The sequence below is a fragment of the Triticum urartu genome, chromosome 7A (genome assembly GCF_056163025.1).
Source record: "Triticum urartu cultivar PI428250 chromosome 7A, HENAU_Tu73, whole genome shotgun sequence".
NCBI lineage: Eukaryota > Viridiplantae > Streptophyta > Magnoliopsida > Poales > Poaceae > Triticum > Triticum urartu.
This window is the reverse complement of record NC_141879.1, coordinates 80838446-80858373: the sequence shown is the minus strand read 5'-3', so window position 1 is coordinate 80858373 and position 19928 is coordinate 80838446. Positions and strand designations below refer to the sequence as shown.

General features: G+C 50.2%; 2 protein-coding genes across 2 annotated transcripts; both read right to left on the bottom strand.

Annotated features, from left to right (window-relative positions):
* Window positions 1-1894: 1894 nt before the first annotated feature.
* LOC125520570 (cytochrome P450 76M5-like) lies at window positions 1895-3842 on the bottom strand. The gene has a single exon (XM_048685524.2). It carries the CDS (start codon window positions 3513-3515, stop codon window positions 2004-2006), a length of 1512 nt encoding a protein of 503 aa, XP_048541481.2. The 5' UTR covers window positions 3516-3842; the 3' UTR covers window positions 1895-2003.
* Window positions 3843-5291: 1449 nt separating this feature from the next.
* On the bottom strand, window positions 5292-6059 carry LOC125518350 (cytochrome P450 76M5-like). The gene has a single exon (XM_048683224.2). It carries the CDS (start codon window positions 6057-6059, stop codon window positions 5292-5294), a length of 768 nt encoding a protein of 255 aa, XP_048539181.2.
* Window positions 6060-19928: the final 13869 nt, after the last annotated feature.

Sequence of the window (19928 nt, the reverse complement as noted above, 5' to 3'; positions counted from 1 at the left end):
AATGCACAACGCCCGTGATGGAGGGATACAGAGGGAAGACATGGACTATTCGGGGGACAGACCAATCGAACCGATACGCAAATGTCACTTGGCGGTGGCAGCACCTCATAATAACACTCAACTCCAGCTTCTACGTTTTTATAGAGCCAGGAAAAGGCAGCTTCCTCAACTCCTTGGAATTTGCATTGTGATTTGGCTCAGCTTCGAGAAGCTAGCTTCTTCGAGCAAAATCGTTCCGTGCTGCTCCACGGCGGATTTCTCGAAAGCTGGAAGCTGCGGAGTTGCCGAACACGCCCTTACTCCAAGCGAGACCACTCAGTTGCAGCAAACGGATGGTTAAAGCAGACTGCATGAATGTTGTTGAGGTAATGAACGATGAACAATGAAGTCCAACGGCAGCAATCTTCAAAGAATGCTCGTTCATAATCGTAGTTTTGACTTTATCTCCTTTTGTTATTGTCCATTGAAGCAAATATGACCGTGGATTTGCTTGTGAGTAGAGCAGAGGGCTCTACTACCACTGTGTGGCCAAAAAAACCTCCTAGTTTTTTGCTTGATGTAATTTCAAACAATGTATGTGTGCTTCCCCAATTAATATAATCTATCATGATGGCTTTTACTCTCTTTTTTGCCTGAAATGATTGCTTTTACTCAAAAAAGAAGAAGAGATGTGTGGGTTCAGGTAGCCATTTAGGCCTTCTTTGCTTTACATCAATTTTTATAAGGATCATACATGATAGGTTTTGTAGATATTTTTCTCTTTAAAGCCCTTCAATTTGCATGAATAAAATCCTATTCGTATACAAGATCATATCCTTCATGCATCAAAGGAAAAAAATATTGGCTTAGACCCAAATTGAGGGAAGCGTACATTGTCAACCTTTTGTGGTTGAACATCTTCACTTAGGTTTAAGTCCTAAACTTAGGAATAGGGTGTACATGTATGCGTGCATTGATAAGGATACATCTTTACTGTGTTTTGTAAAAGAAAAAAAAACTCAAATCCAATGAAAAAAAACACCTTATCCTGTGAGATGCATAGCATATTACTTTCGATATTTTTTCTATTCCTACCATCGAAGGAGGACTTAAGGTATGAAAAGAACCTTCATGGCGCTATGCTTCATGGATATTTGTGGAATTTGGACCACAAATAACTACATTACTAATGATAATGGGAGCCACTGTCTGTCAGGTGCCTGAAAAAATAGTTACATCAGTCACTTTTTATATGGACCGTTAGTTCTTCATCCAACCGCTCAAAATAGATCGCGCTATTGTTCATCTTCTTCCTCCTCCCGAACGCCCCCAGCCTACCCCGCCCTAACTGTTGGCCTTCACCACCTGCGGCTGGCCCACCTCACCCCCACTCCCATCGCCGTTGTTGGTCACCGCCCTGGCCATCCCTGTAAGCCCGACACCACACGAACACTTCCGACGATCCCCTACACCCCCCAGCCTCCACCCTAAGATAGATAATGGGGTTATGGTTTTCACCAAGATAGATGGTGGGGCTAGTTCTTCTTCGGCAAGGTCCGTCCAAGAGGTAAGGAAGAAGCAAAAAAGTGACTGATGCGAAAAGAAATTTTAGGCACCTGAGAAAGGAAAAAAAAATTATATGAGACCAGGTCTCACAGTTAGCAGGTGAGACCCGTCCTGATGGATGACACGCGACATTCACAAATCACAAAGCATCTAATCTCTCCCTCCCTGATTTTAAGTGGGGGTGGAGATGCTTTATGATTTGTGAATGACACGTGTCATTCATCAGGATGGGTCTCGCGTGAGACCTGGTCTCATAGAACTTTTTTCCCCTGAGAAATAGCAAATCCGGATGATAATCTTATCCCACAAGAAGATAAGAATAAGATTATTTTTGCAAAAAAGCCAAAAATAATTAAGACGGCGTGTTATGTTGACGTGTACACAAGACAGATGAGTAATCCAATCACGAAATCTTGGTGAGAAAGATTGCGACGTGTACTTCCACGTTGTGACGTTCATTATTCAGTGACCACGACGGGCACGGCCTTGAGCGGGACAGCCATCACGTTGGCGGTGGTGAACTTCTCGCTCACGTCCAGCTTGTCGGCCGACACGCCGTCCGGCAGCCGCCACTCGAACGCGCGCAGCAACGAGGCCAGGATGAACGGCACGACGCGCTCCGCCATCGGCACGCCGGGGCACAGCCTCCGGCCGGACCCGAACGGGATGAACTCGAGCGCCTTGCCCCGGAAGTCCACCGCCTGCTCCGCCGTGCCCAGGAACCTCTCCGGCACGAACTCGTCGGGCCTCTCCCACGCCGCCGGGTCCCGCATTATCGCCCACGCGTTGAAGATGACCGTTGAGCCCTTGGGTACGGAGTAGCCGCCGATCTCCACGCCTTCCTCCACGGCCCGGTGCGGCAGCAGTATCGGCGCCACCGGATGCAGCCGCATGGCCTCCTTCACCACGGCCTGGAGGTACGGCAGGCCCGCCGCGTCGGTCTCGCCGATGGTCTCCTTGCCGCCGAGAGCGTCGGATATCTCAGCGCGGACCTTGGCCATGACCCCTGGGTTCCGGAGCAGCTCGGCCATCGCCCACTCGACGGTGAGCGCCATGGTGTCGCTCCCGGCTGAGAAGAGGTCGAACAGTATGGCTGTCAGGCCGTCGCGGGCGATCTTGCCCGTGGAGAAGAGCTGGAGGAGCGACTCCAGGAAGTCACCGTGAGAAGGCTTCTCCTCCGTGGAGGTGTTGGCCATACGACGGTCGATTATGCCGTCCAATATGCGGAAGATTTTCCCGATGCGTATCGCCGACCAGCGACGCCACCCTTGCAAGTCGAGCCGCCGGAGGAAAGGGACGAGGTCGGAGACGTTGGGCTTGGCGATCGCCGCGATGAGGTCCTCGACGAGCTCCCGCGCGCCCTGCGCCGACTCGGCGGCGCCCATGTCGACCACGTCGACGGAGCAGAGCGCGCTGGAGACGAGGTTGAGCACGCCGGCGTACAAGGCCTGGCCGACGTCCACCTCGCTCCCGGCGCGGCCGCGGAAGTGGCCCACCATGTCGCGCACCTTGCGCTCGCGGACGGCGCGCGCCGCGGCGAGGGCGCGCGGGGAGAAGGCGTGGGCGGCCGCGATGCCGCGCAGGGTCTTCCAGAGCGGGTCGGAGCTCGGCAGCCACACCATGGACCGGTCCGCGAAGCCGAGGCCGCGCGCGGCGTCCGGGACGGCGCGGGCGGCCAGGCGCCGGTCGTGCCTCGTGAAGGCCTCCCGGGCCGCGTCGCGCGAGGACACCACCACGGCGGTGGTGAGGCCGAGCCTGAGCGTCATGACAGGGCCGTGGGCGCGCGCCAGGCGCGCGAGCGTGTCGTGGAGGTTACCACCGCGGAGGCAGAGAAGGTTGCCGATGACGGGCAGCGGCGTGGGGCCCGGCGGCATCCGCCCGGTGCCCCCACGGCGTGTAGTGTTGGCTAGGTAGTAGAGGAGCGAGACGACCGCGAGCGTCGCACAGATGAGCCAGAGCTCGATCTCCATTGGCTCGTTCTTGTGGTGCGCGTTGCTCAGGCGGAAGCCCGTTGGTCTATGTTGTAAGTAGATGTGGATTGCACAGCTAATGCCGGCGCCATTTCGTTTGTTGGTAGGGTACTAGTAGCTTGGATCTTCCACCCGTGTGTGGATCGAACTCGTGGCTGCTTAAGAGAAATGTTACGACGAACTTTTCTCAGAGGAAGCTTCACAGAAAAATGGCAATGGAGGCCGAGCACCTCGTGGACTTGAATTTATCCCGGCCATTCACATGCACTAGGGATCTGAGCTGGCCCGTGTCCTGTCACCCCTATCGCTGCACCGCAGCATGCATTCACGCACCATTAGCTAGGGTCTGTTTGGATGGATTAGTGGTTGTGCCCGTGACTTGTGATACTGCTTGGATTGAAGCCAATTTTGGCTCACCCAGCTCAGATCGGCCACGCCCCTACAGGATTTTCGCCAACGAGCGGCGAAACGAAGGCGCGAAAACGTCCGCCAATAATTTGGCAGCCAAATCCTGCGCGCACCATCGCCGGCACCGGCACGAACATCCAGAGGGGGAGTCAGGATTTTTCAAACGGTTGGGCTAAAAATCAGTGTGTCTCTTTCACCTGGCTACATTCGAAACCAAGCAATCCAATTTTCTTTGTACTCGTCTCCATTTTTTGTTAGTTTCTTTTGCCAGGTTATTTTGAAGTTTTATGTGGCATTTTCCTTGATTCCTTTGTTTGCCCCTTTTTCTTTTATATTTTTGTTTTCCTTCATCTCTTCTCGTAATATTTTTTACTTGTTTCTTTATTTTATTTTCAGTTTTTCTGTTGCATATTATTCTAATTTTATGAAAAATAATATATCTCATTCATGTCCTTCGTCGCCCGACAAAAACACATTGCAGTTTTTGGATTTAGTCACGTAACACTTAGTTCCGTCGTGCGAGCGGTGCGGCTAGGCATCGTAAGCCGTCTTCTCTCCTTTTTAGCACGGGTGGGATAAGGTTGTAGGCTTTTTATGTTGCATCCGGATTATTTTTGCAGTGCAGCCTTTTTGTTCTCTTTATCCTATTTTTATGGGAGATTTTGAGTCATCGGGTGTTTGTTGTCCTTATTTTTTATTTCATTTTCTTCCTTTTTTATTTTTATTTGATTTATTTTTCCTTTTTTTTCAATTTTTTTATTTATATTCCTTTTTAAGATAGTTTTCTTATTTTTTTTCTTGGGCTATTTTTTATTTGTCATTTTCTTGATTGATAGAGACTTAGTTAGATCTCATTCGTTTTGTTAGCTATCGATTTTGGACATCGAGTTTTGTGTGTGGTTGACATGTGTGTTGAGTCGATGGGCTAGTACATTGTTGCCTGCTTTTTTTTTCACTCTCTAGTGAACTAGAAATCATATTATTACATAGACCGTAAGGTTGTGGTGTTTTATTAGGAAAATGGGGCCTTTGCATGTTCGTCAATAGGCATGAACTTCAAAGTGTCGCTCCAACTTCAGCTGCATGTTCTCAACGCGACTTCAATTAAGTGGTGTTTTGTCGATAGAACGGTGGTTGCATGTTTATCACTAGGCCCACAACTGCAATTGCCATGCCCTGACAATTGCAAGTGTCACTCTCGATTGCAACTCGGTGGTGTGCTATTAGGGAAAGGGTGCAATTGCATGTATGCCACTATGCTGCAATTTCAAATGCCCCTTCCACCGATTGCCACTACATGTCTTCGACGCAACGCAAATATAACTATGTGATGTTTTGTTCGGTCAGGGGCCAGTGGCATGTCTCCTACTAGGCCACAGCTGGAAGTGTCGCCCCGACTGCAACTGCATGTCTTTGACACAAGTCGGGGCTGCTTGTCGAGCAGCGATGCCACCTTTGCAAGTCGAGCCGCCGGAGGAAAGGGACGAGGTCAGAGACGTTGGGCTTGGCGATCGCCGCGATGAGGTCCTCGACGAGCTCCCGCACGCCCTGCCCCGAGTCGGTGGCGCCCATGTCGACCATGTCGATGGAGCAGAGCGCGCTCGACACGAGGTTGAGCACGCCGGCGTACAAGGCCTGGCCGACGTACACCTCCCTCCCGGCGCGGCCGCGGAAGTGGCGCACCATGTCGCGCAACTTGCGCTCGCGGACGCCGCGCGCCGCGGCGAGGGCGCGTGGGGAGAAGGCGTGGGCGGCCGCGATGCCGCGCAGGGTCTTCCAAAGCGGGTCGGAGCTCGGCAGCCACACCATGGACCGGTTCGCGAAGCCGAGGCCGTGCGCGGCCAGACGCCGGTCGTGCCGCGTGAACGCCTCCCGGGCCGCGTCGCGCGAGGACACCACCACGGCGGTGGTGAGGCCGAGCCTGAGCGTCAAGACGGGGCCGTGGGCGCGCGCAAGGCGCGCGAGGGTGTGGTGGAGGTTGCCGCCGCGGAGGCAGAGTAGGTTGCCGACGACGGGCAGCGGCGTCGGGCCCGGCGGTATCCGCCCGGTGCACGCAAGGCGGGGAGTGTTGGCCAGGAAGTAGAGGAGCGAGACGACCGCGAGCGTCGCCCATGTCAGCCAGAGCTCGATGTCCATTGGCTCGCTCGTGCGGAAGCTCGTCGGTCTATGTAGTAGATGTAGCTTGGATCTTCCACACGTGTGTGGATCGAATTCGTGTGGCTGCCCCCCTCCCTCGCGTCACCCCGCTCGGGCGGCCCGAGGGGCGAAACCCTAGCCGCGCCGTCTCCCTCCATTCCTAGATCCCCCCTCGCCGCCGCCTGAAGAAGCCGCTGGGCTAGCCCACGCGCTGCTGATGAAGGTGGCGGCGGGGCCCTCGCTGCCCCGCCTCGCTCGCGGGGGGCCCCGGGTTCCGGGGCGGCGGCCCCGGCTGGTGAGGCGCCCCAGCTTTCGGCATCTGGTGGCGCGGGCGCGGGACGACCGATCTCGGCCGTGCGGGCGGCGAATCCACCGGAGGACGCGGGCCAGGGCATGGCGGCGTCGGCCTCGGCGGCGTCAGATCTGGCCGTCTCCACTCCTACACCTCTCCAGCGAGCTCATCCCCCAGATCTAGCCTGCTCTGTCGAGGAGCTCCGGTTTTTGTCAGGTGGGAGCGGGTGCCGGGATGCAGGACCGGGGGAAACCCTGCCAGCCTTGCCGGATGCGACGCCCACGGGCGCCGCTCACCTTCCTGGAGGCGTCGGTCAGGTCCTGTACCCCACCCCGTCCCCCTTGTCTCCCGGGTTAACACCTCAACTCTGTTGGACGGCGGCGACGCCTCTGGCGCCGTAACCTTCTTGAAGGCGCTGTTTTTGGGAACAAGGATGGGGTGTGGGCTTTGTTCCGGTGTGGGCGGAGGGCGTGTTCATCCTGGCTGCTCACCCTCTTTCGTGCCAGAGCTCTGGTCTTTGGCGTTTGGTTGCTCTAGGTGAGTCGACGGCGGCAAGCGGGGATCGCCTGGTTCCGCTCTTGTGGCTTCCTTGGATACCAGCCATCCAGGTTCTAGGGTGAACATGTCCATCACTCAACGGTTCGGCGCCCTCGAGCTGGGCGAGGAGGTAGGGGCCTTCTTTGATGATGGATCCGGTAGGCTGCGTCTTCTCCAAGTCCTGGAGTTTTTTTGGCAACGGCATGCTTTGTTTTGTCGTCGTTCCCCTCTCCTGAGCCGGCTGCCGTCTCCTCCTTGGCTCTATGCATGCAAGAGGTCTCTGGCATCTCCAAGCATTTGCTCTTTGTTTCTCTAGCTTGTTGTATGTAAGCATTGTGAGCTGCTCCCCAGCGCCTTTGTACCTTTCGCCATTTTTCTGTTCTTTTTCTTTGTTTGGTGTGTGGTTATAATCTTACTATGTAATCCTGGCCGGTTGATGGCTTTGTTAATTCAAAGCTGGGTTCCTCTGGAGCCTTCGTTCTAAAAAAAACTCGTGTGGCTGCTCAAGAGAAGCGCTACGATGAACTTTTTTCAGAGAAAAATGCCAATGGAGGCAGAGCACCTCGTGGACTCTATCCCAGCCATTCACGTGCACTAGGGATCTGAGCTGGCTCCGTATTGCAGCGTGCTGTCACCCCATACCGCAGCATGCACTCACGCAGAGAAAGGAGGCTCCATTGGAGTCTAGCACTTGAACAACTCTCCACAATGTTACAGTGTAGACTTGGGCCCAACCTCGTGTGCTACTGTTGACTGGCTATAGCATCTGCTGCTGGCACAAAAATGCCTAAGGTCGGTCGTGCTTAGTTGCCTGCATCATTTTTGACTCCTACATGACGAGCACATGCTACTCTGCATCTTCCTGTTTCTTCTGCTGCTGCACTGCTGTTACTGGGCCAGCCATTCTTGGTGCTTAGGGCATCTCCAGCCGCGTCCCAGGAAGGCCTCCCCAGGCGTTTTTTTGCGCCGACACCGAAAAATCGGCCCAGTCGCGCCCAAGGAGCCCGATTTTTGCCGGCTTGGGCCGAAAACAGCGCCGGCGGACCCAGGCCGAACCCGGCGCGCTGGGAGGCGCCCGGAGGCGCCGGGGCGAACTGTTTTGGCGCGAAACAGCCGCGGGCCCACCGCGTCAAGGACACGGCTCTCTTCTCGCCCCTTCGTCGTCCTCATCGCCTCGTTTCCCGCGGCGAATCACTGCCAAAGCTGCCACACTGCCGCGCCGGTCAGCCTGCGCCATTGATGCCTCATGGGCGGCGCAGTGAAGACCGGATGACGCGCGTCCCTCGCCCTCCCTCGCCCGCCACGCGTACTCACGGCGGCTCGCGCACGGGCGGCGCCTCGGCCTATATAAGACGCGCCCCAGCGCACTCGGCGACTCGCACTCTCTCGCCGTCGTCGTTCCTCCCTCTCCTCTCTCTCGCCGCTCCAGTTCATCACACCCATGGCCGAGCGCTTCCCAGACGACGGCGCGGCGGCGAACGGCTTCGGCCGCCGCCATCTTCACGAGAACGAGACTCGCCTCCTTTTCGAGGCCGAGTACACGGTCCCGCCGGACATGCGGCTGCCCGGGGCGTGGAGGATCAGCGCCGCCGGCGTGCCGGTGCCCCCGGTACCCACCGGCACGGCGCGGCGTGCGGAGATCGCACGCATCCGCTCGTCCCTGCCGCGTGCGGCGAGGGAGGGGCCACGGTACGTCCCCGACAGCCCGCTCTGGGAGCCTTATTTCCGCCGCCGTCACGCCGAGCAGCTCGAGGCCACCAACGGCGTCGAGCCCTCCGGCAGGCTCAACGCCGTCGGCCGGCGTCGGTGGTGGGGCGTGCCCGGGCGCACGTTGGAGGCCGTCCTCGAGTACATCGAGGGCGGCAACACGCCGCGCCTCGAGTACCCCGCTCCCCCGTCCTTCCCACGCCGCCGGGGAAGCTCCTGGACCCCGAGGCGCATGGAGACCGGGGGGTCCTCCTCCTCGTCCGGCGGCTCCCCCTGCCTCCACCTCCGCCCCGTCAAGCCGGAGCCCCAGGGCACGCCTGTCAGCGCGCGCACCCGCAGCTCCGGCATCCGCATCGGTGACAACGCCTCCCCCACCGGCCGCTTCGTCCTCGTCGAGCCCAAACCGGAGCCCGGCCTTCCCGCGGAGTACGAGGAGATAGCCCGGCGTGGCTTCTCCGACGAGGACGCCCTGCGGTGGGCACGGGACGACTACCTCCGCGACGAGATGGTCCGGCAGCGTCGGGCCCTGGAGGAGATCGCCGTCCGCAAGCGTGGGCGCGAGGACGAGCACGGCGTCGTGGTCCTCAACAGCGACGACGACGACGACGCCCCCGGACCGTCCAACCCGCCGCGCCAACCGGGGGAGGGATGCAGCAGGGACGGCGGAGGCGTCGGCGGGGGCGACGACGGTGACTACACGTGGTTCTACAGCCTCCTCGGCATGTAGAACCGCGTGGGCGGGCGGCGAGGGAGACGACGAAGGTAGCCCGCGGTAGTTTTTCCTTTTTTCTGTAAAATATGTTTAAATTTGAACGAACTCGAACATGTTTACGTTGTGTTTGCGCCGAATTTAAACATTTTCAAAACCCATGGGGAGCCGCGACTGGGGGGCATCCCGCCCCCAGTGCGCGGTTTAGCGCCGGTGCGCCCCCAGGGGGCGATTTTTTGCCCCTCCTGGGAGGCCAACGGCTGGAGATGCCCTTAACACCTGAAGTTTCATTGTCGCAGCTTTGAGCTGATTGGGTGATCAAACTGCTTTCGTAATAGAAATGGCTCCAATATTCAATTCCTATTTTACTTTATCTTCGCACCTGTTTTTCTTACTATCCTGTACAAAGCAATGTGTAAGTTCAAACTTCATCATATGCTTTGTTTTGCAAAGAGCAGACCGCGGAGAAGAACAAAAGTCAAAATCTTTTGAAAGAAAACTCATATATTATATCAGACCCTACAAAGTAAATAACAGCTTGATCTGGCCATTTGGGTTGTTGCTGTTATTTGTGCCCTCGCCATACAGCAGTTTCAGGTAATTTATTGCTGAATTTTATTTTTCGAGATACCATTATTTCCTCTTAATTATGTTCTTCAATTTCGTTATATGACCGACTAAGACTTTGATGTCTTTGCACTTTGCAGCCTATTTGGGGTAGAGCTTATGACGGCACCGGCACACCGAAGAACTTTTGGTACACTTCTCTTGTTAGGTGTTACATCTGTGAAGTAGAGAAACTTATGAATGATAATAGTTCTTCTGAAACCATCTAAGCTTATTTATAGGTACATATGTAGAGAGTACAAATTCAGAAGTTATATGCTCTGCTAGTATAGATTTCTTGGAAACAGATCATCACCTTGGATGCTTTGCTCACTCTAATTAAGATCTAGCTGATTCTTCCATCCAATTGTCTCTTGCTCTCTTTCAAATAACATCTGGGTTTGACGAATATGCAGTTCGTACGTGCTTGCATTCTTCAAAATTCCTGGACGACGCCTTTCTTTGAGTAACCCGGGCGTGCACGTGATCCTATCTAAAACACGCATGCATGCGCTCGCGTGCTCGCTCGCTCGGTCGGTCGACTTGACTTGATTTGGCACGCGACGTCATCAAATCAAATCGGGAAGAAACAGCCTTCGATCCTTCGCTCACAGCAACTCAATTCTACGCTTCGCCCGCTAGTTTTTTTTTCTTTCTAATTTGATGAGGGTGGGCGCCGCCGGAGGGGTGGGACGAGCGCGTGGGGAAGAGGGGGATGCTCCTACGAGAGTGGGCCCCGCAGGCCGCGATACTGGCCCATCCGGCCGTGGGGGCGTTCCTGACGCACTGCGGGGCGAGCTCGCTGCTGGAGGTGGCGTCCGCCGACGTGCCGATGCTGACATGGCAGTTGGTGTGCGACTAGTTCATCGGGGAGAGGCTGGTCACGGACGTTCTCAGGATCGACGAGAGGGTGTGGATCGGGTTGCAAAGCACGTGGGACGACGAGAAGAAGACGGTGCCGGCGGAGGCGGTGGCGTGTGCCGTGGCGAGATTCTTGGAGCCTGGAGGGACGGGGGAGGTGGCAAGGGGCAGAGCGCTGGAGCTCGCCGCCAAGGCTAACGCGGCCGTGGCGGAAGGAGGCCGTGACCGCCATCCCACCGTCGACCGCCGGGATTATCACCTACTCTGCCGCCGCAGCCCGAAGGTGGGAGGCGGAGGTGGCTGATAACCCACAAGTATAGAGGATTGAAACAGTTTTCGAGGGTAGAGTATTCAACCCAAATTTATTCATTCGACATAAGGGGAGCCAAAAAATATTCTCAAGTATTAGCAGCTGAGTTGTCAATTCAACCACACCTGGAAACTTAATATCTGCAGCAAAGTGTTTAGTAGCAAAGTAATAAGATAGTAGTGGTAACGGTGGTAAAAGGTAACGGTAGCAAACGTAATATTTTTGGTGTTTTGTAGCGATGATAACAATAGCAACGGAAAAGTAAATAAACGAAGAACAAAATATGGAAAGCTCGTAGGCAATGGATCGGTGATGGAGAATTATGCCGGATGCGGTTCGTCATGTAACAGTTATAACATAGGGTGACACAGAACTAGCTCCAATTCATCAATGTAATGTAGACATGTATTCCGAATATAGTCATACGTGCTTATGGAAAAGAACTTGCATGACATCTTTTGTCCTACCCCCCGTAGCAGCGGGGTCCTATTGGAAACTAAGGCATATTAAGGCCTCCTTTTAATGGACGAGACTTGCCTGCTCCCCTCCCGTGTGCCCATCCGTGTTCCCGCATACGTGGCTTGATTTGATTGGAACAAAATAAGGCCCGGTCCCACCCCTTAAAATCAGGGGGGGAGATGATTAGATTAGAAAGAAAAAAGAAAAAAAGACAGCCGTTGGATGAGGTGGGAGCACGGATGGGAGCACGGAAAGGGAGCAGGCAAGCCGATTCCCCTTTTAATAGAGTACCAGACCAAAGCATTAACACATAGTGAATACATGAACTCCTCAAGCTGCGGTCATCACCGAGAGTGGTCCGGATTATTGTCACTTCGGGGTTGCTGGATCATAACACATAGTAGGTGACTATAGACTTGCAAGATAGGATTAAGAATTCTCATATATTGATGAAAATATAATAAGTTCAGATCTGAAATCATGACACTCGGGCCCTAGTGACAAGCATTAAGCATAGCAAAGTCATAGCAACATCAATCTCAGAATATAGTGGATACTAGGGATCAAACCCTAACAAAACTAATTCAATTACATGATAAATCTCATCCAACCCATCACCGTCCAGCAAGCCTACGATGGAATTACTCACGCACGGCGGTGAGCATCATGAAATTAATGATAGACGATGGTTGATGATGACGATGGCGACAGATTCCCCTCTTCGGAGCCCCAAACGGACTCTAGATCAGCCCTCCCAAGAGAGTTTAGGGCTTGGCGGCGGCTCCGCATTGTAAAACATAATAAATCCTTCTCTCTTATTTTTTTCTCCTCGAAAGTGAATATATGAAGTCAGGGTTGAGGTCGGTGGAGCGTCAGGGGGCCCACAAGGCAGGGGGGGCGCCCCCAGGAGGGTAGGGCGCGCCCCCACCCTCGTGGACAGGTGGAGGCCCCCCTGACGTGGATCCTCCTTCTAGTATTTTTTATATATTTTAAAATAATTCCCCATTGATTTTCAGGTCATTCCAAAAACTTTTATTTCTGCACAAAAATAACACCATGGCAATTCTGCTGAAAACAACGCCAGTCCGGGTTAGTTCCATTCAAATCATACAAGTTAGAGTCCAAAACAAGGGCAAAAGTATTTGGAAAAGTATATACGACGGAGACGTATCAACTTCCCCAAGCGTAAACCTTACTTGTCCTCAAGCAATTCAGTTGATAAACTAAAAGTGATAAAGAATTTTTTTTACAAATTCTGTTTGCTCTTGTTGTTGTAAATATGTAAAGGCAGCATTCAAGTTTTCAGCAAAGATTATGAACTAACCATATTCACAATAACATTTAGGTCTCATGTTTACTCATATCAATGACATAATCAACTAGCGAGCAATAATAATAACTCTCGAATGACAACACTTTCTCAAAACAATTATGATATGATATAACATGATGGTATCTCGCTAGCCCTTTCTGAGACCGCAAAACATAAATGCAGAGCACTTTTAAAGATCAAGGACTGACTAGACATTGTAATTCATGGTAAAAGAGATCCAGTCAAGTCATACTCAATGTAAACTAATAATAATGAATGCAAATGACAGCGGTGCTCTCCAACTGGTGCTTTTTAATAAGAGGATGAAAACTCAACATAAAAGTAAATGGATAGGCCCTTCACAGAGGGAAGCATGGATTTGTAGAGGTGCCAGAGCTCGGTTTTGAAATATATATGAATAATATTTTGGGCGGTATACTTTCATTGTCAACATAACAACCGAGAGATGGCGATATCTTCCATGCTATACACATTATTGGCGGCTCCCAAACAGAATGGTAAAGTTTATACTCCCCCTCCACCAACAAGCATCAATCCATGGCTTGCTCAAAACAACGAGTGCCTCCAACTAACAACAGTGTCGGGGGAGTTTTGTTTGCAATTATTTTGATTTGATTTGCATAAAGCATGGGACTGGGCATCCCGGTGACCAGCCATTTTCTCATGAGTGAGGAGCGGAGTCCACTCCTCTTGAGAATAACCCGCCTAACATGGAAGATACGGACAGACCTAGTTGATACATGAGCTATTCGAGCATATAAAACAAAATGTTTATTTGAAGTTTTAGAGTTTGGCACATACAAATTTACTTGGAACTGCAGCTAGATATCGTATATAGGTAGGTATGGTGGACTCATATGGAACAACTTTGAGGTTTATGGAATTGGATGCACAAGCAGTATTCCCGCTTAGTACAGGTGAAGGCTAGCAAAAGACTGGGAAGCGACCAGCTAGAGAGCGACAACAGTTATGAACATGCATTAAAATTAATCAACACCGAATGAAAGCATGAGTAGGATATAATGCACCATGAACATAAATATCGCAGAGGCTATGTTGATTTTGTTTCAACTACATGCGTGAACATGTGCCCAGTCAAGCCACTCGAATCGTTCAAAAGAGGATACCACCCTATCATACCACATCACAACCATTTTAATAGCATGTTGGCACGCAAGGTAAACCATTATAAGCTCCTAGCTAATTAAGCATGGCATAAGTAACTATAATATCTAATTGTCATTGCAAACATATTTATTCATAATAGGCTGAATCAAGAACGATGAACTAATCATATTTACAAAAACAAGAGAGGTCGAGTTCATACCAGCTTTTCTCATCTCAATAAGTTCATCATATAATCATCATTATTGCCTTTCACTTGCACGACCGAATAGTGTGGATAATAATAATAGTGCACGTGCATTGGACTAAGCTGGAATCTACAAGCATTCAATTCAAGAGAGAAGACAAGGTAATATGGGCTCTTTTGTCACATCAACAATAATGCATATAAGAGTCACTTTAATATTTTAATCATGGCCTTATCCTCTCGACCCCCAAAGGAAAGAAAAGAAATAAAACTATTTGTAAGTGCATCTAGTTCCACCCCTAGTTGGTTTTGGAGTATCGACGACAAACCTGATTGAGGGACTAATGTGTTTGTGAGAATTGCAGGATAACACATGTAGTAGTCCCTCATTGATTCGGTTTACCTACCGGAGATGATCCCTAAAAATGTGTGAAGACATTGAAGACAATTGTGGTCTGTGAAGAGTTTCACATTGAAGACTATGACATGAGAAGACATCGCATGAAGACTTTGGAGCGCGAAGACATAGTTGTTTCGTAGTTTCATCTTCTTCTTTGTTGAGTCATAGGAACCACTGTACTGTCAAGTGGGGTCCAAGTGAACATAGTCAGAATGACTAAAGTGATGCTCAACCAAATCCTAAGTCTTCGAGCGAAGACAATGAGAGCAAATCTTATCCAGAGCTAGATGAGTCAGCTTTACTTGTAGCCCAAGTCAAGCTGCCGCGTGTGTTTGAAATCTGACCATTGGAACACGTGTCAGTTCCTTAGTGACCCAGGGTCATTTCGGAAAAATCAGGTCGGGTTGCCTAGTGGCTATAAATAGCCCACCCCCTACACCATAAATTGGTGGCTGCTCAGAGTTAGTGCACGGCTTTTGTCGTTTGAGAGCAACCCACCTCCGAAGCCTTTGAGAGAGAAATCCTTGCGAGGACAAAGCCCTAAACACTCAGAGCCAAAGAGTGTTAGGCATCACTGAAGTCTTCCTGTCTGTGTGATCTGAAGACTTGTTACACTTGAGGACTGTGAATCCTCCAACCGGTTAGGCATCGCGTTATGAGCATCCAAGAGTCATTGTGGATCGCCGGTGAACAAAGTCTGTGAAGGTTTGGAAGTCTACCTTGAAGACTTACCTGAGTGATTGGGCGAGGACCGTGTGTCCTTAACTCAAGGGGAATAAGGTGAAGACACAGTCTTCTGAGTTAAATCTCAGCCTCCCTAACCAGATGTACAGTTGTCACAACAACTGGAACTGGTCCAACAAATCCCTTGTCTTCACCAAGCAATTGGTTCTATCCTTTCCTTCTCTTTACTTACAGTTGTCTTTGTGAAGTCATTGCCTGCTTGCATTATCTGTTTGTCTTCACTGTGTGACTGTTTGTTCTGATTGGCTTCATACCATCTTCCATCCCGATCCATACTGCCTAGCTGTCATTAGTCTTCCTGTTTTCACTTCATTGTATACTTGACTATGGCTTGCCTAGTGTAGTCTACCTTCCGCTGCATGTTAATAGGTTCATTTCTATCATTTGTCTTCAAAACTTCCATGTTTTGAAGACTTTCATAAAAATCGCCTATTCACCCCCCCTCTAGTCGATCACTAGCACTTTCAAATGGTATCAGAGCAAGGTACTCCCTTGTTCTATGTGATTCGGTTTAACCACCTGGAGTTTTAGCTATGTTGACTGCAGGGATAATCAAAGTCTCCGCTGCGTGCCCCGTCTTCGATGGAACTGAATATCCCTACTGGAAGAATAAGATGCGCATGCATCTTGAAGCCATTGATGTCGACCTATGGTATGTCGTCAAGAATGGCATTCCCAAGACTGGTGACGGTGTCACCCCTGCTGATGTCAAGAAGTTCGTTCAACTGGATTCTACTGCCAAGAACATCATCTGTGGTCATCTGACCAAAGGACAGTATGGCCGTGTGAGTGCTCTGGAAACATCGAAGCTAGTCTGGGACTGGCTCTCCAAGGTCAACGAAGGCATCTCAACCCAGAGTGATCAAAGGATCAGTGTCCTTCGCAACCTCTTCAACCGCTTCAAGAGAAACGACAATGAGAATGTTCAGCTCATGTTTGATCGCCTCACTGACATCACAAATGAGCTTCAAGCTCTCGGTGCTACTGAGATCACCAAGCATGAAATCGTCAAGACGCTCCTGAGATCACTTGACAGCTCATTTGACACCCTAGCCCTGATGATTCAAGAACGCCCTGACTTCAAGACACTCGATCCGTCTGACATACTTGAAAGGCTCAACACACATGAGTTTTAGCTTTCTGAGAAAAGAGATATCTACGGTCCCAACTATGGCCGAACTCGCGCTTTGAAGGCAAAAGCTGTTTCCTCGTCTGAAGAAGAATCTGACTGCAGTTCTGATGATCCTGAAGATATTGGAAAGGATCTTGCTATGCTTGTGAATAAGTTCCAGAAGTTCACTAGGAAGAAAGGCTTCAGAAAGTCTTCACGATCCAGCTCAAGGAATGATGAAGCTTCTACTCATGACTATAAGAAGAGAACATGTCACAAGTGCAAGAAAACCGGTCACTACATCTCTGAGTGTCCACAATGGGACAATGAGAAGAAGAAGAAGAAGAGCAAGGAATATGATTTTGATGACAAGAAGAAAACAAATACTCAAAGTCTTCTTCCAAGTCTTCCTCAAAGTCTTCATCACACAAGAAGAGCTCATCTGGCAAGGCTCATACGTTTGTTGGCAAGGAAATGGATTCCGAGGAGGAGTCTGCTTCTGAGGAGGCGGAGGTGGAGTCCGACTCTGGCATTGCAAGTCTAGCTACAGCCTACATTGCCAAGTCCATCTTCAACACTGAAGACAATGGCTTCATCACCTACGCTGATGCTAATGACAAGGACGACTCCGCTCCCACCTATTGCTTCATGGCACGTGGTGCCAAGGTAAACTCGCGCAATGCTCACTATCAAACATCCAGTGAAGATGACTCTGATTGTGATTCCAAACCCAGCTACAAAACACTTTCTAAAATTGCAACTAAACAACAGAATGCTATGGAACATATTCAAAAACTGTTAGACAAAAGCGATGACCTGTTGGACGCGGAAATGACTCGATCTCAGTCCTTAATTGAAGACATAAAAAATCTTCATGTTAAGTATGAGGAACTTGAAAGTCATCATGGAACGCTGTCAACAACTCATGAAAAGCTTTCCTATGATTATCTTCAAAGGAAGCACGAACTTGAGAAATTGAGAGCAATTCATGAAGATCTTCAAAAGGAAAACGAGTCACTTCGCGCTCAATAGATCAGTCCCACTCAGGAAGGATTTGAACCACCATGTCTAAAATGCCTTGAGTGTGATAACGCTAATTCTGTTGCTGAATGTTCTACTGCGGCTACTGTTGCAATATCTTCAACTGTTGATGTGGTAACTAACCCCTCTGCTGAGGATGCCACTGCTATTGCTGATGAAAATGCTAGGTTGAAGACATTTCTTGAAACAGGGATGTACAAAAGTCTTAAAGGGCATCAGACACCATGTGATGTCCTCAAAAGGCAGATTCTGAACTGAAACCGTAGGAAAGAGGGTGTTGGGTTCGCAAGGAAAATGAATGCTGATGGCTCTTACTGGAAGCCTGAGCAGTACCCCAAAACCACATGGGTTGCTGCAAAGGAACCTTCAGTGGATCCATCCACCTTATCTGGCTTCACTTGTGCTAACCCTATTATCGTTGACGAATCCTTTGATGCAAACTATAAACTGTTTAAGAATCAGAATGGTGAAGTGTTTGCCAGGTATATTGGTACTAACTGTAGGAATGGGCCACCTATGAAGAAAGTCTGGGTGGCCAAAAGGTGTCTGGAGAATCTTCCTGTGAATGTCGTCATGACACCACAAGGGAAGAAGACAAACCCCAGACCACAGGCTTCATATGGTCCAAAGGCTTCATACAGACAGAGGACTCACCTGAGTCGCACTAACGCAAATGTTTTGCAGGGAAACCATACTCAGGACTATGAATATGAGCATCTTTAATCAAACCGCCATGTTCATAAGACCAAGAACTACTCTGCTTATTCTTATGAGTATTATTCACCTCCCGCAAGACTATTTGCTAGGGCCCCAAAGCCGAAGTTCTCAGATGCTGCACTTAGACTCATTGCTTCGAAGCCACCCCTGAAGATGTGGGTGGTTAAGAAGACTTAAATCTCTTTTGCAGGGAAGGGTCTCCAGCCTGAAATCAAATGGGTCAGATGCTATTGTTGGGGACCTAAAACATCTTGTGGGGCACAATATAAAATGCCCAAATGTTCTTATTATGTATTTCATTACTGAATCGCTTGACATGCATCCTATCAGTTCTAACCTGGGTTTGAGCTTTCATAATCCACTTGCCCGTCAAATGTTTATGCTTCACAATACTCTTCGTGAAGCCTACCCCCTAACTATTCTGTAGGGTATGACACCAGCTACTTTAGAATGGATTATAGATAGTGTATGCACTAATCATATGACTGATGATCAAAGTCTTCTCATGGACTCAACCTTACATCCATCTGACAAGAGTCACATCACATTTGCTGACACTGGCAAAAGCAAGGTATTGGGTCTAGGTAGAGTTGCAATCTCAAAGGACCAGCACATGGATAAAGTGATGCTTGTTGATTCCCTTGGCTTCAACTTAATGTCTGTCTCAATGCTTTGCAATTTGAACATGATTGTGATATTTGGAAAATATCGTTGCCTTGTTCTAATGGAATCTGACAAGTCTCTAGTATTTGAAGGGTATCGGAAAGATGATTTGTACATGGTAGATTTCTTAGCAGGACCACAGCTTGCCGTATGTCTTCTTGCAAAAGCTTCAGAGTGCTGGCTCTGGCATCGGAGGCTAGGGCATGCTGGCATGAGGAACTTGCATACTCTCGCAAAGAAGAAGCACGTCATAGGCATCGAGGGCGTAAAGTTCAAGAAGGATCACTTATGCGGTGCCTGCGAAGCTGGAAAGATGACGAGGGCCAAGCATCCCTCGAAGACAATCATGACAACAACTCAACCCTTCGAACTGCTACACATGGACCTATTCGGTCCTACTCACTACTCTACTCTCACTACTACTGCTTGTCTCTATGGCTTCGTCATTGTTGATGATTATTCAAGATATACATGGGTGCATATAATTCTCTACAAGATTGAAGTGCATGATGTCTTCAGACACTTCGCCAACCATGCCATGAACAACTATGGCGTCAAGATCAAGCATATCAGAAGTGGCAATGGCACAGAATTCAAGAACACCGGCCTCTACTCTTATCTTGATACATTGGGCATCACTCATGAGTTCTCAGCTCCGTACACGCCGCAGCAGAATGGCATCATGGAGCGCAAGAATAGAACACTCATTGAGATGGATCGGACGATGCTTGATGAGTACAAGACTCCAAGAAAGTTCTGGCCTGAAGCTATTGATACTGCATGCCATGTCATCAACCGTGTTTATCTTCACAAACTTCTAAAGAAGACAACATATGAGCTACTTACTGGTAAGAAGCCAAATGTCAGTTACTTCAGAGTATTTGGTGCTAGGTGCTGGATCAAGGATCCACATCACACTTCAAAATTTGCACCGAAAGCACACGAAGGTTTTATGCTTGATTACGAAAAGGATTCACACTCCTACAGAGTCTTCAACCTCTTTCACTATAAAGTGGTTGAAACTGTGGATGTGCAGTTCTATGAGACTAACGGCTTGCAAAGAGAGC